General features: G+C 52.7%; 7 protein-coding genes across 7 annotated transcripts; 2 read left to right on the forward strand and 5 right to left on the reverse strand.

Annotated features, from left to right (window-relative positions):
- Nucleotides 1-99: 99 nt before the first annotated feature.
- On the reverse strand, nt 100-1,055 carry N7532_009325 (putative monosaccharide-P-dolichol utilization protein; the record flags this gene model as incomplete). Its single annotated transcript, XM_056621816.1, has 2 exons — nt 100-366; nt 429-1,055. The coding sequence occupies 2 exons, from the start codon at nt 1,053-1,055 to the stop codon at nt 100-102; spliced, it is 894 nt and encodes a 297-aa protein (XP_056472622.1).
- A 147-nt stretch (nt 1,056-1,202) lies between these two features.
- cox10 (protoheme IX farnesyltransferase) lies at nt 1,203-2,808 on the forward strand (the record flags this gene model as incomplete). Its single annotated transcript, XM_056621817.1, has 2 exons — nt 1,203-2,133; nt 2,204-2,808. 2 exons carry the CDS (start codon nt 1,203-1,205, stop codon nt 2,806-2,808), a joined length of 1,536 nt encoding a protein of 511 aa, XP_056472623.1.
- A 180-nt stretch (nt 2,809-2,988) lies between these two features.
- Nucleotides 2,989-3,755, reverse strand: N7532_009327 (uncharacterized protein; the record flags this gene model as incomplete). Its single annotated transcript, XM_056621818.1, has 2 exons — nt 2,989-3,063; nt 3,093-3,755. 2 exons carry the CDS (start codon nt 3,753-3,755, stop codon nt 2,989-2,991), a joined length of 738 nt encoding a protein of 245 aa, XP_056472624.1.
- A 983-nt stretch (nt 3,756-4,738) lies between these two features.
- N7532_009328 (IlvD/Edd family dehydratase) lies at nt 4,739-6,805 on the forward strand (the record flags this gene model as incomplete). Its single annotated transcript, XM_056621819.1, has 3 exons — nt 4,739-5,332; nt 5,388-5,542; nt 5,599-6,805. The coding sequence occupies 3 exons, from the start codon at nt 4,739-4,741 to the stop codon at nt 6,803-6,805; spliced, it is 1,956 nt and encodes a 651-aa protein (XP_056472625.1).
- Nucleotides 6,806-6,970: 165 nt separating this feature from the next.
- N7532_009329 (NAD-dependent epimerase/dehydratase family protein) lies at nt 6,971-7,882 on the reverse strand (the record flags this gene model as incomplete). The annotated part of the gene is made up of 1 exon (XM_056621820.1): nt 6,971-7,882. The coding sequence occupies one exon, from the start codon at nt 7,880-7,882 to the stop codon at nt 6,971-6,973; it is 912 nt and encodes a 303-aa protein (XP_056472626.1).
- A 543-nt stretch (nt 7,883-8,425) lies between these two features.
- N7532_009330 (fungal specific transcription factor domain-containing protein) lies at nt 8,426-10,746 on the reverse strand (the record flags this gene model as incomplete). The annotated part of the gene is made up of 6 exons (XM_056621821.1): nt 8,426-9,026; nt 9,077-9,464; nt 9,516-10,034; nt 10,089-10,459; nt 10,570-10,600; nt 10,653-10,746. The coding sequence occupies 6 exons, from the start codon at nt 10,744-10,746 to the stop codon at nt 8,426-8,428; spliced, it is 2,004 nt and encodes a 667-aa protein (XP_056472627.1).
- A 389-nt stretch (nt 10,747-11,135) lies between these two features.
- Nucleotides 11,136-13,211, reverse strand: N7532_009331 (aspartate--tRNA ligase MSD1; the record flags this gene model as incomplete). The annotated part of the gene is made up of 1 exon (XM_056621822.1): nt 11,136-13,211. The coding sequence occupies one exon, from the start codon at nt 13,209-13,211 to the stop codon at nt 11,136-11,138; it is 2,076 nt and encodes a 691-aa protein (XP_056472628.1).
- Between the last annotated feature and the right edge of the window lie 32 nt (nt 13,212-13,243).

Below are 13,243 nucleotides of genomic sequence, written 5' to 3' on the forward strand. Positions count from 1 at the left end.
ATGTGGCTCTTGGCTATTGCATGAATTGAAAACGCATCATTATTAGGAGTATTACATGATTTGAAATGGAAACACGGCCAGTCCCAACCGGATGTCTTCTTAACCGCGACGGCGCGTAGTGGGCGTCTTCGAACCCGGCTTGGGGGAAACGCCGGAGCTCTGAGCAATAGGAGAACGAGGCTCGGCAGCCTTGCCGCGGGAGGCCTTTTTCTTGGGCGCAGGGCTGTTCCAGTAGTAGATCATTTGAGTCGCAAGAATCACGTTCAGCGAGAAGCCGGCAATGAAACCATAGAGGATGAGCTTGTCGTCGACCTCCTGGAGGGTAGTGAAGATGCGAGAGAGAGAGCCGGCGAGGTAGTTGAAGACCTAAGCAGTAAAAGGGTTGGTCTCGAGTGTTTGTAGATTGCGGGGAATGCGCGAAAACTTACCGCAAAGGCGCTCAGCTGTCCGGTTCCACCCTCACTCCAGATGGTGTAAATTTGAGGAGCCTTGCTCATAATACCCAGAGCACCAGCACCGGCCTGCAGGTAGGCCATAGTCTGCGCATCCACAAGAGTCTGATCGAACAGCAACGCATACACAGCTGCGGCGACAACAGCGACAAAGGTCGCAGCCGCGGCGGATCGGCCAGCAAAGGTCAGGACCAAAACACCGACAGCAACATCCTGAACGGCAATAAGAGCCGATTCGCCGTAGGTGCTGAAGGGGAACTGGTTTCGCACGCCGTAAGACAAGGTGATGAGCAGACTGGCAGTCTCAAGGGCGTACGAGACGAAGGAAACACCGGCAGAGGAGCGAGAGCTGATGAGCTTCAAAATCTGAGGGACCTTGACCACGGCGCTGGCGCCAACGATGGCAATACCCAGCGCCTTGGAGATCGCGAGAGAGGTGCAAGCCGGGTCCTTGGTGACATCGAGATCGAGGAGCAGCGCGTTATGGCAGGGCGAGCCGATCAGCGAGATGACAGCATCGTGCACAGGTTCCGGGATCGCATCGACGACGGGGCGGAGGTAAGGCTGGAGAGGATCCAGCACGGTCTTCTGAAGGGTGTCCATGGTGGCGTGGTGAATGAAAAGTAAGAAGTATGAGAGAACAAATACGTTGTTGACATTCCACCACCCGGCCTGGTCCGTGCGCCCACCGGGGAAAGTTCGCTCCTTCCACTTTTCTTCTCTCTCATCTTCGAGGACCCCCAACGCGCCATGTTTCCTCTCCGGTCCGCCATCTTGGGGCCCGCGCCTCGAGAGGCGCTCGTGTGCTCAAGATGTCTGGGCCGACCACGATCCCATCCGTCCGCGATCCGAGGCTTTTGGTCGTCCTCGCATCGCCGGACCGGCCTCGCGGATAACCAGGCCTCCGCCCTTCTCCAGAAGACTTATTTCTCCGGCAATCGACTCTACGATAGTACGGGATTGAAAGGCGGTTTTATCTCATCGTTTTACTCCGCCAGTACCGACCACCATGCGCCCTCTACCTCCCAGTCCACGAACGAGACCTCTGGACAGTCAAGTTCAACCGAACCAGCTGCACCAGAGCCAGTTGCGACCCAAACAAATCCAGAAGAACTTCCACATCGCCGAAGGAAACGATTGAAGGAGTCGCGCGCAGAGGGAAGTCCGACGCAGGTCATGCCACCCGATGCCTCTGCGCAATTGTCGAATTTCTCGTCCGCCCTCCCCACCACCTCTCTCCGACGAAAGCTGGCTGCGTACTTTGCCCTGACGAAGCCTCGACTATCCTTCCTGATTCTTCTCACTACAACCTCAGCCTATGGAATGTACCCCATTTCGTCCCTCCTCACCCTCGACCCAGCCATGACCCCACTCCCGACGCTCTCAACCTCGACTCTGACGTTTATATACCTGACGACGGGCACATTCCTCTCATGTTGCAGTGCGAATACACTTAACATGATGTTCGAGCCGAAATACGATGCTCTGATGACCCGCACGCGGAATCGTCCGCTGGTCCGCGGGCTGGTCTCGCGCCGCGGTGCTCTGGTGTTCGCCATAGCCACCGCGGCTACTGGCCTGGGCCTGCTATACATTGGAACCAACCCGACCACTACCGCTCTCTCTGGAGCAAACATTTTCCTATACGCATTCGTCTACACCCCCCCTCAAGCGCATTTCCGTGATTAATACCTGGGTCGGCGCCGTGGTAGGCGGTATTCCCCCTCTGATGGGCTGGGTTGCCGCGGCAGGTCAGACCGCCACGACGGGACACGACACATGGCGCGATATGCTTTTCAGCGAGGACAGCATCGGCGGATGGCTGCTAGGCGGCATTCTGTTCGCCTGGCAATTCCCCCACTTCAACGCTCTCTCTCACCTCATCCGGGACGACTACAAGGCCGCGGGATATAGGATGCTCTGCTGGGTGAACCCCGCGCACAACGCCCGTGTGGCTCTGCGCTACTCCGTGTTGATGTTCCCCATCTCAATTGGTCTGTGGTGGGTTGGCGTCGTTGGCCACGGCTTTTTAGTCGGCAGCACCATTGCCAATGGATGGCTTGTGCGGGAGGCTTACGGATTCTGGAAACACCAGGGCGCGCAGGGCACTGCCCGTGGCCTCTTCTGGGCTAGTATTTGGCAGCTCCCCATCCTCCTTGTTGGTGGATTGGTCACCAAGAAGGGATTGTGGGATGGCGTGTGGCGGAATATCTTTGGCCAACCCGAAGAAGATGAGGATGAATATATTTATTATGATGAGGAGGAGGAGGACGAGGAAGAGGCGCTTGCGCAGGCTACTGCAAGTGGTAAGCCCGCTTCAACATCGAAACGGGAAAGCTCCTTGTCCACAGCGTGATGTTCAATGTGATTGAACCTTGGACGCAATCATTCATATTATTTTTATCTTCATGGTCCTGTCTTATACAGCGGTTTGGGACGGCGTTCGATAATTTATCTTCTTGTATAACAATGTTCATAAGAGTCATTTACAGATCATTTCAAACAAGATCTCATTTTCTCAACTGGAATCTGCCATTCATTTCTCGCCCGGCACAGACACCCCAGAAATCTGCTTGCAAAGACCCATAAGCTCCTCCTGCTTTTCAAGAACCTCCGAAGCAGAATGCGGCTCTGTCTCACCCCCTGCGTCACAAATGCACCACTGTCAACCTTCGCCAACGAATTCTCCCCACTAGCCCAACCAGCCAGCGCCTTTGCCGAAGAACTCACGCTCCCCGGCGCCGCCATACCCCCCATCTTAGTCCTCACCCACCCAGGATGCATACTAATAACCTGTATATCATCCCACCTCCTCGCAAAAGCCTTCGCAAGCATAACATCATGCAACTTGCTATTCCCATACGAATGCGACTGCGCCGCATTCCGCAACGACCCATCTCCGCCCCAGTGACTATCAGAACTCATGAAAAGAAGCCTCGTCGTCGGCTTATCCATCAGACAAGTCAGGATATACGGTGCGAGCGTATTCACCGCGAAAACCGCAGAAATCCCATCCGACGTTGTCTCCTTTGAGGAGGTCGAGCCGTAGCCGATGCCCGCATTGTGCACGATGGCGTCGAACGGCCCGGCCGCGTTGGCTTCTTGCGCGAGCTTCTTTGTTTCGCTGATCGATTTCAGATCGCCGACTAGCACGCCGGCGGCTTTTGGGAGGGCTGCTTGTGCGTCTGCTGCGCGTTGGGCGTTGCGTGCGTGTAGGGTTACTTCGTGGCCTTGGTCGAGGAGCAGCTTGGCAGCAGCTTGGCCGATGCCGTCTGTTGAGCCGGTAATAAAGATTCGGACCATTTTTTGGATAATGTCGATTAATGGTTTGAGGTAAATTGAAGGGGTTTTTTTTAAGGGCGTGGTTTGTTCGCTATCGCTGCGGCCCATGCACTTGGCATGCTGACTGAGGGGATGATATCATTCCCATCAGGTTGGGATGGAGCACTGTTACGTCACTGTCCGGGTTGGGACGAAGCCTGTCGCATTTTTAGGAATAGTCGTCTGAAATAGCGATTTTTCAGATGAAAGATGTTTTCGTCTGTAACTTGCGGCTTTCTGGTGTAGTGTTTTGGCTTCTAGAAGCGCACCCGCGGTTGTCATCCGCCCCGCAGAACCACCGTCTTAATCGCATTGATCTACAACGTCTCCAGGCTGACAATAATATTCTGCTTGGTAAAACCTATTGTCTCAGAAAACATATTCCGGGTCCTCAATCATCTTCCGGGGCGAGTAATCGTTTCTCATATACTGCTAATGTAGCGTGCATCGCTTGTTACAGGGGGATACTGAGCCTAGAAAGCCCAGCGAGTTGATCCGACTGTGTGCTTACGGCCAAAGAGACAATAGCCTGAGAAATGTTCGCAACCAAAGAGTCATGCAGTCGCTGTGTAGAAGTCTGCATGATAGCAATCTCTAGAGATGTATGTACTACATATGATGTAGTTACTTCGGCAGTGGAAGCGTCCCCGCAAAAGCAGAGCCGAGCTCGGAGAAGAAGAAGCCGAGAGGCAACCCCACATTTCAAACTGGCGGATGTCTACCCAATCCCGCACTCATGATTGGTCAAAACCTTTCTTCATATCCTCAACCCGGCCCCCGATTGACCAATAGGAAGATTCTGTTCCGAATATTCCAGCCGCATGATCAATCGGAATTCGCTGATTGACGAGCATCCAAATACAAAAGCAGCAAGCACCCAGAAATAACCCCACGAGGTCCATCCGGGGAGATTCAACACTCGTGAACAGGTAATTCATAAGTGCAAACCTAAAACAGCCGACACCATGGGTTGTTCAACCGGCAAGTCCTGCGAAGGCTGCTCCTGCAGCAATGACGCCACGAGCCAACCTGTGCAAATCGAAGACTGCATCAACGAGCTGGCGGCGCTAAAACGGCGCAACCAAGAGCTTGAGACGCGCCTTCAACTCCAGCAGCGAAATGGCGCACCCAACATTGTTCGTCAGCCTGGTCGAACGCTCCGCTCGTCGGCTTGGTTCGACTGCCGCAGTAACCCCGGCATGACAGCCATCTACATGGAGCGGTACTTCAATTTTGGCATCACACGTGAAGAATTGATGTCCGGCAAGCCGATGATTGGAATTGCGCAGACGGGTTCGGATATTGCGCCGTGTAATCGTCACCATATTGAGCTGTCGAAGCGGGTGCGGGAGGGTATTCGGACGGCTGGTGGGATTGCGTTTGAATTCCCTACGCATCCGATTCAGGAGACATCGAGACGTCCGACTGCAACGCTGGATCGGAATCTGGCGTATTTGAGTATGGTGGAAGTTTTGACGAGTTATTTCCTTGATGGTGTGGTTCTGCTCACTGGGTGTGATAAGACGACGCCTGCTTGTCTTATGGCTGCGGCGACAGTTGTATGTTCTGATCTGTCCCAAATCATACCCTGGAGATACTAACCCTGATGTATAGAATATCCCAGCTATCTGCATGAATGTGGGTCCTATGCTGAATGGCTATGACAAATCTACTCTGGTGGGATCGGGCGCGGTGCTTTGGAAAGGAAGAGAAATGTATGCCGCTGGCCAGATTGACGAACATGAATTTATGGACTACATCTCGCGCTCGTGAGTATCCATTAGGATAGCAGGCTATGCTTGAGATTGTTACTAACCACGAGCAGAACACCGTCAGTCGGCCACTGCAACACAATGGGAACAGCTTCTACGATGAATGCCCTGGCTGAAGCCCTGGGCATGGCTCTGCCAGGTTCAGCCGCCATTCCCGCCGCATACCGCCATAGAGCGCAATGCGCCTATGAAACCGGCAAGCAGATCGTGGAGATGGTAGAGGCTGATCGCAAACCAAGCGACATCCTCACCCGACAAGCATTTGAGAACGCAATCGTTGCGAACGCCGCAATCGGCGGAAGTACTAATGCGCCGATCCATCTGAGTGCGATTGCTCAGCATGCCGGCATTGAACTGAACATGGATGACTGGGATACGATCGGCTCAAAGATACCCCTGCTTCTGAACATGCAGCCCTCTGGAGAGTACCTGGGAGAAGAGTATTTCCGCGCTGGTGGTCTCCCGGCTATCATGGCTGAACTTCTCGACCAGGGGAAATTGCATCAGGATGTTCTGACCTGCAACGGAAAGACGATGGGTGAGAATGTCCGCGGAAAGCATTCTTGGGAACGTCGGGTTATTCGTCCTTATGATGATCCGCTGATGAAGGATGCTGGATTTATCAATCTGAAGGGCACATTGTTCGACTCTGCGATCATGAAGACTTGTGTGATCTCGCCTGCTTTCCGAAAGCGATACCTTTCCAATCCCGATGACCCGGAGGCATTCGAAGGCCCAGTCGTCGTCTTCGACGGACCGGAAGATTACGAAGAGAGACTGGAAAAGCTCCCTCAAATTGACGACCAGACGATCCTCGTCATGCGCGGTGTTGGCCCGCTGGGTTACCCAGGTGCTGCAGAGGTCGTCAACATGCACCCTCCAAGCAAGTTGATCAAGCAAGGAATTGACGGCTTGTTCTGTATTGGCGATGGAAGACAATCGGGGACGTCGGCATCTCCCTCTATTCTGAATGCTAGTCCCGAGGCTGCGGCAGGAGGTAACCTGGCTCTGCTGAAAGATGGTGATAGGCTTCGCATTGACTTGCGAAAGCGACGGGTTGACGTTCTGATTTCTGATTATGAGCTCCAGCAGCGACGGAAGGATCTGTCAGGGGGATATCCGTTGGTTCCTTCCGGGACGCCCTGGCAGGAGATCTTCCGTCAAGAAACGGATCAGCTGTCGAATGGAATGGTGTTGAAAAAGGCTGTGAAGCACCAGCGTCTTGCGCAAAGAGAGCTAGCGCCAAGGCATAACCATTGAGATTTTATTTACATTCTCCATTGCATTGTGCATTTCTGAAATAGTTGTTGATACCAATTCAAGATGATATGTAATACAAAAGGGCAGTTCAAGTATGTCGTAGAGTAAGAGCCCAGCCTTGACTCAAGTGTCTATAATGGCTCCAAGCTCATTTCTATGTGATTTTCATGCTTCATAATACTTCTGCCAGGGGTGATCCTGAGAGAAACCCAACAACTCCTTCATCTTCCTATTCGTGACCGGAGCCTCACGCGCCCCCATCTCGCGTGTAAACGGCGAATTCGGCAAAACCTTCTTCAAAAACCCCTCACTCGACGCCGCATAATTAGTGATCTCATCATTAACAGCATTGAAAATCTGAAATCCAAGCCCATCCTTATGAACCGCCAAATCGCACATCTTCCCCAGATCTCGAGCATCCGTATACGCCCACGCATGCACAGCCCACTTCTCAGGCTCCTTCACATAACTCTCAAACATAGCCTCCTTGTACTCCTCCGGCGCAACTATCCTCCCAATCCGCAACACGTAGATATCCCTCCCAAAACGACGGGCGAATCCACGCGCCACCCGCTCACCACAGACCTTTGCAATAGCGTAGGTATCCATGGGATTGGCGTCGACTTCTTCGTCGACCGGGAAAGAGGGGTACTCCACATCACCCTCTGCGTAGCTCACGCCATAGGTCGTTATTGAGCTTGCGAGGATGATCTTCTTGATGTTCAGTTTGCAGGCTGCTTCGATTATGTTGTATGTGGACATCGTGTTGCTCCGGAACGTCTCGTTGTCGGCGGCAATCATGTTGCGCGAGTACCCGGCCATATGAATGACAGCGTCCGGCATCAAGTTCACCGGTTCACGGAATGGCTCGGTGAGGTGGAAATGCGAGCTCAATGCGCAATACACTTGTCCGCTGTCTGCTAGATCGACGATCATGGTGTGCACACGTTCTGAGAATTCTGCTGGCAGCGCCACGAGATCCAAATTGAGCACATCGTGGCCTTGTGCGAGCAAATATCGGATGATGTGCTGGCCTGCTTTCCCCGAGCCACCGGTGACGATGATTCGCTTGCCCATTGAGCTAGCTTAGGGTAGGTAGAGTGGTCTGGATTGATTGATGCGGGGCAGGGATTGCTGGATCAAAGTTTCCGAGAAGATGCAGGGTGATCGGTCTTGGAAGATGGTCTGTTCGCCAATGATTGATCGGTTTTTCAAATCAAGAGTAGTAGTGTTTAAGTTTCCTGGCTTATCCCGGTCTAATATATGGGCGGAGGTGGGGCGCGGGGTTCGGAAGGTGACTTTCCGTGGCCTCGGGTTTACATGATGACCGAAGGAACTCGAAGAAAGGTGGTGGATATACAATTTAAAACTGCTGACAGAGGTTATTTCATTGTCTACATACGCATTTGTTTGGTTTTTAATTGAGCAAAGCCACTTTTTAGTAGCTAGTGGCTTCTGTTAAGGGGACCCGAGGACCAACAGTTGTGAAGTGCTGAGAGCACCAGTTCTCTGGATCAAGAAACAGGAATCTATCTTAGCATGCAGCATGAATTGAAAATCAAGATCCATGATCGTCAGTCATCACTGCTATTGATTGCTACCAACCCTGCAACAGATCATTCACATCCCCACCGGGTTCATAAGATAATCCAAATCCCCATCAAACCGGAATCCCTGGGCAATAGCCTCAAGATCCAAATCCGACAACTCCCAATTCAACTGCGAGCTCAGATCCAGCGTCTGCTGCGGCACATTAGACGTCACCAAGGGCGGCACAGGCCCACTAACCACCAGCGGTTCTCTAAGAACGCTGTTCGTCGTATCAATCCGGCCAGACTCATCTCCTACATTAACACCAAGGTGATCGCAAAGCCTGTCCAAACTACCCTTCGCCTTACCCGCGGCTCCATACAAGGGTTGGTGTTCCTGAATGACATTACGGCAGAGAACGAGAGATTGGAACGAGCTTGACGTCCGCCCTTTCTGCGCCACGATGCGGGCGTGGATCGTTGCGCTTATGTAGGTTGCATATGACAACATGTAGGGTGCTGTGCGTATTGCGAAGTGCTGGGAGTAGTCGCGCAGGATTTGGACTATTTGGTTTGCGGCTGTTGTGCAGGTGTTTATTGATTCGAAGGCTGCGCCAGGGTTATTTGGGCGTTCGTCCTTTCCGGTGAAGAGGGGGCGTTTGGAGAGGATTATGAGAACGTTGAAAAGGGCGCTGTGTTTTATTAGCGGTTATTCTCTAGAATGAGAGGGCAGGGCACGAACAGGAGACAGAATGCCTGGGGGAGAAGCACGGCTCGAGAGGGGTATGAAAGGTAGTCCAGCTCTGGTGGAAGACTTTGCCGCCACCGACAAAGCTCTAAATTTATGTTTTCAGAGATATCCTCACTTTGGCCGCGAGCTGCTTGTGCTGATTCCGAGTAGAGCTCGCACATGATGCGGTCGATGATGACGGACAGTTCGCAGAGTTTAGTGAGCAGGGAGACATTTAATGACGGTACAGCAGGCCCAACAGAGCCTGGCTGCTTATAGGTAATGGCCTGGAATGTGTCCATTTCATCGTACTCATCCAGAAATTTCAACAGTGCCTTAATATTGGTATGGCGCAAAAGTGGTGGCCTCCCCTGGAAAAGACATTGAATTTTGTCAATCGCTGGATTCAGAAGTTAGTGTAATCCATCAAGAGTCTGTCAGCCGTGCTTACAGTATGCACCCCATAAAACGCGCTTACGAATTTCAAGTTCCTCGGCGTTCATGGTATCATCCGACGAAGCAACATGCAGCCCCAAATCAATAATCATGTTAAATGCATTGCCTGCATACAGCCACGACAGACTTCGCTCGTCGCAGCGTGAAAACAATGAATTCGACATGATGAGCAAGGCCTGGATGGTCGTGATCTTGCTTTTATCGAAGCTCTCGCGTAATAGCTCTGTGAACCGTTGTCGGAACCTCCATCCTGCTGTCGTGATATCATCCGGGTTTGACCGAATTTCACTCCGCGAACAATGTTTAGATACTGTGAATAGAATCGCGTTGAGCAGAAGCTTGGAGAAATATGGACCGGCACAGGCCATGTCACGCATGAAGACCGGTCGGTAAATAATCTGTGCGGTGTAGAGTTGTCGACTCCAGTAGATCGATAGGAGATGCATGCCGATTTCGGGATCAAGGCCGTCAAAATCGAGTCTTCTGGCTGCCAGATTGAGCGGCTCTAGTTGTCCTATACTTCATCATGAGCGCTAGTAACTTCTTTTCCAAGAAAGATGGGACGCACGTTGCCTGGCAGTTTGAACAAATAAAACGTTTCTCGCCCACTCCTCGCTGGCAGGATCATGTGGCATTTCATCATTTCCGATTCCATTTCCGGAGCGCGCGGTATCGTCATAAGCAGTACTCGTCGGCCCATGATACAACGAAGCAGCTCTTCGATTACTATTGTCGCCGTCAGGAACTTCTGGATGAGAGTTACTTCTCAAGGAATCGTCATCTTGAGGCGTGGAAGTAGTCACGCGAGCCTGTCTGGGACTGATCGGGCTGAGCGAGCTAGTCGCGTGCGGCAGAAACGACTCTTCACTGTCAGTGTTTTGACTTTGTCGAAGTCGTGCATTTTCCAGCTCTAGCTGTGCAATGCGATGATTCGTTGGTCTTTGATGGAAGTTAGCTCTGTTCTAGTAGTAAGAAAGAAATGGAGACTGACCTCGGTTTATGCCGAACAGCGCCCCATTGACAATCTACGTGTTTTGACGCGCAATTACCGCACGTAGGCCTTTGGGCATCGCATTTGAGCTGTCGAAATTGTACTTAGCGCAGGTCATGCATGTCTCGTGCTTGATCTTACCTTCTTTTGCCGACAGAAGAGGCATGCGGCTGCCGCTCGGGTCCGTCGGATGGGCATGGCCGGTCTTCCATAGATCACCTGGCTGGATTTGCATTGGTATTCAATAGTCTCTGAGCATCAATCATTGCAATCGCTCTTTTAGAATGCGACACACGATCGGGGTTTAGGCCGATCCGCTCCACGCGGAGAGTTGCAGTGCAGAACGGCCGCGCGGGGTGGAAAATCTCTTTTGCACGTCTGCCGATTGGCTGCTTTCTACACTCTTGTTGTGACAGCACTTTCCCCATCATCATTTGAGGAAAAAGTCGTTATGAAGATCAATAAACACTCGAAATATCGTGCTTAGAAATTCAAATCGACCATAACACTACAGAAGAAGGGCCAAACCATAATGCAATGGATTGGAGATTGACCGGGTATCTTAGTCTATGATACATTTATAGTACAATTATTTGAACGAGAGCAAGAACTCGCCAAAAAGATCTACTCCCTCAAACGGAGATGATACGTCTCCAAAGCCTGCTGGGTAATCGGACTCGGCGCCCCAACCATAGCATCATCACCACCCTTCCCAGTCTTCGGGAAAGCAATGACATCCCTAACAGACTCCTTTCCCAACATAACAGCAACCAGACGATCAAAGCCGAGCGCCAATCCCGCATGAGGCGGACACCCAGCCCGCAAAGCATCAAGGAGATGCGAGAAATCAGCAAGACGCTCAGCAGGCATTTTCAAGATATCACGCAGAATGAATTCTTGAACAGCAGCGTCGTGGATACGACGACTGCCACCGCCAAGCTCGACGCCATTTACGACGAGGTCGTAGTGGTCGGCCACGGCTTGTGTCGGGTCTGTGAGGAGCATGTCCACGTCGGCGGCTGTCTTGGGCGCTGTGAAGGGATGGTGGGTTGATGATATTCCTGCGGCGCCGCCTTGTCCCGGCTCGGTGTCGGATGATGGGGAGAAGAGGGGAAAATCGACAACCCACATGAAGTTGAAGCCTGTGGGGGCGGGCTTGAAGCCGGTTGAGACGGCGTAGGCGTGTAGGGCCCGGCGCAGGTCACCGATTGGTGTTGAGCCGCCTGAGAAGGGAGCTCGGGGACGAGCTTGCAGGATGATCAGGTCGCCGTGATCTGGTTCCAGGACCTCTTCGATCTGCTCAGCGGCTTCGAAGCCAAAGGGCTGCAAGCCGCAGAGGGGTTGCTTGCCATTATAAACGAAGACTCCGGGGCCTCCATCTGGGTTGTTGTTGAATGGGGCGCCTGCGGGGGAGTCAAGGAATTGGGAAATAAATCTATGAGTTTCTTGAGGTTCATTGTCGTTGCCCTCTATCCTGAAAGCTTCGACAATTGGTTCGTTCAGCGGAGAGATTTTGTTGACCAGGTCGACTGGCAGAAGGTGATCTATCCGCATGATCTCCATGCCATATCGAGTGTCGGGTTTGTCAGATCCATACTTGGCCATGACCTCCTGGTACGAAACCCTGCGGAAGGGGCCTTCGGGCGCAGGATCCTTCATCAATGCCGACCAGAGACGACGAATAACCCCCTCAATAGTCCGCATCACATCATCACCCGTACCAAAGGACATCTCCATGTCCAGCTGGGTAAATTCCGGCTGACGGTCCGCCCGCAAGTCCTCATCGCGGAAGCAGCGAGCAAATTGGTAGTATCGTGGCATACCACTGGCCATGAGAATCTGCTTATACTGCTGGGGACTCTGAGGCAGCGCGTACGCAAGCCCAGGGCGACGGGTGGGGACCAGGAATTCACGCGCACCCTCCGGCGTAGACTTGAACAACATAGGCGTCTCAATTTCAACGAAAGGGGGCTGACAGCCCTCCTCCAGCTCCTTTCTACAGGCATTGCGAGCCTCCGCGCGAAACTTCAATGCCTCTCTCAACTCTGCGTCCGAGCGGAGCTGTAGATAGCGCTGCTCGGGCGCAAAGACCGTCTCCGGAGTCATGATGATCTCCTTGGGAAAGTCGTTCAGTGGATGAATTTCCTCCAATGCGATTTCCCACATATCCTCCGGCGCTTGTTCTCCTGCCTCCGACGCCTTTTGTTTCTTCCGCTGGGCGGTACCTCGTACCGCGACAGGACTATTCGCATTCAAGTCTTTTAGTTGCTCGAAGGCGTTGTTTTTCGCGAACGCAACAATCTGTAGACTATGTTTCATCGTGGGATCGGTTAGGCGAACGAAAGAGAGCTTCTTGGAGAGGTCTGCCCTCTGTCCAAGGTAACCGTGTAGGACGACTTCGGTGTTAGGCTCGGCCTGCGAGAGGAAGGACTCGAAGTCATGCGTGGCAGGAGGGAATTCAACTATACAGATCCCTATTAGCAATTGAAGTGCCCAAACGTCATCGGAATACATACCAGCCTTCTTATACGCCTGCAGGAAGCTAGGCAGCTCGATCGAACCAGACTCGCGCAAATAAGCCGGCCGATGAAATCGCCGCAACGCCTCGTGCGGGCGCGAACATGGCGTCAATCGGGAGCCGCGGAGAATACCCGCAAGCGCTAATCTTGAGCGAAACCGCACGCCGGCAGTGTGCATCATCTTCGCAGTGGAAGCTCTCTCGTGGTGATGGT

Source organism: Penicillium argentinense (genome assembly GCF_028826775.1).
Source record: "Penicillium argentinense strain IBT 30761 chromosome Unknown utg000009l_segment0_segment0, whole genome shotgun sequence".
NCBI classification, from domain to species: domain Eukaryota; kingdom Fungi; phylum Ascomycota; class Eurotiomycetes; order Eurotiales; family Aspergillaceae; genus Penicillium; species Penicillium argentinense.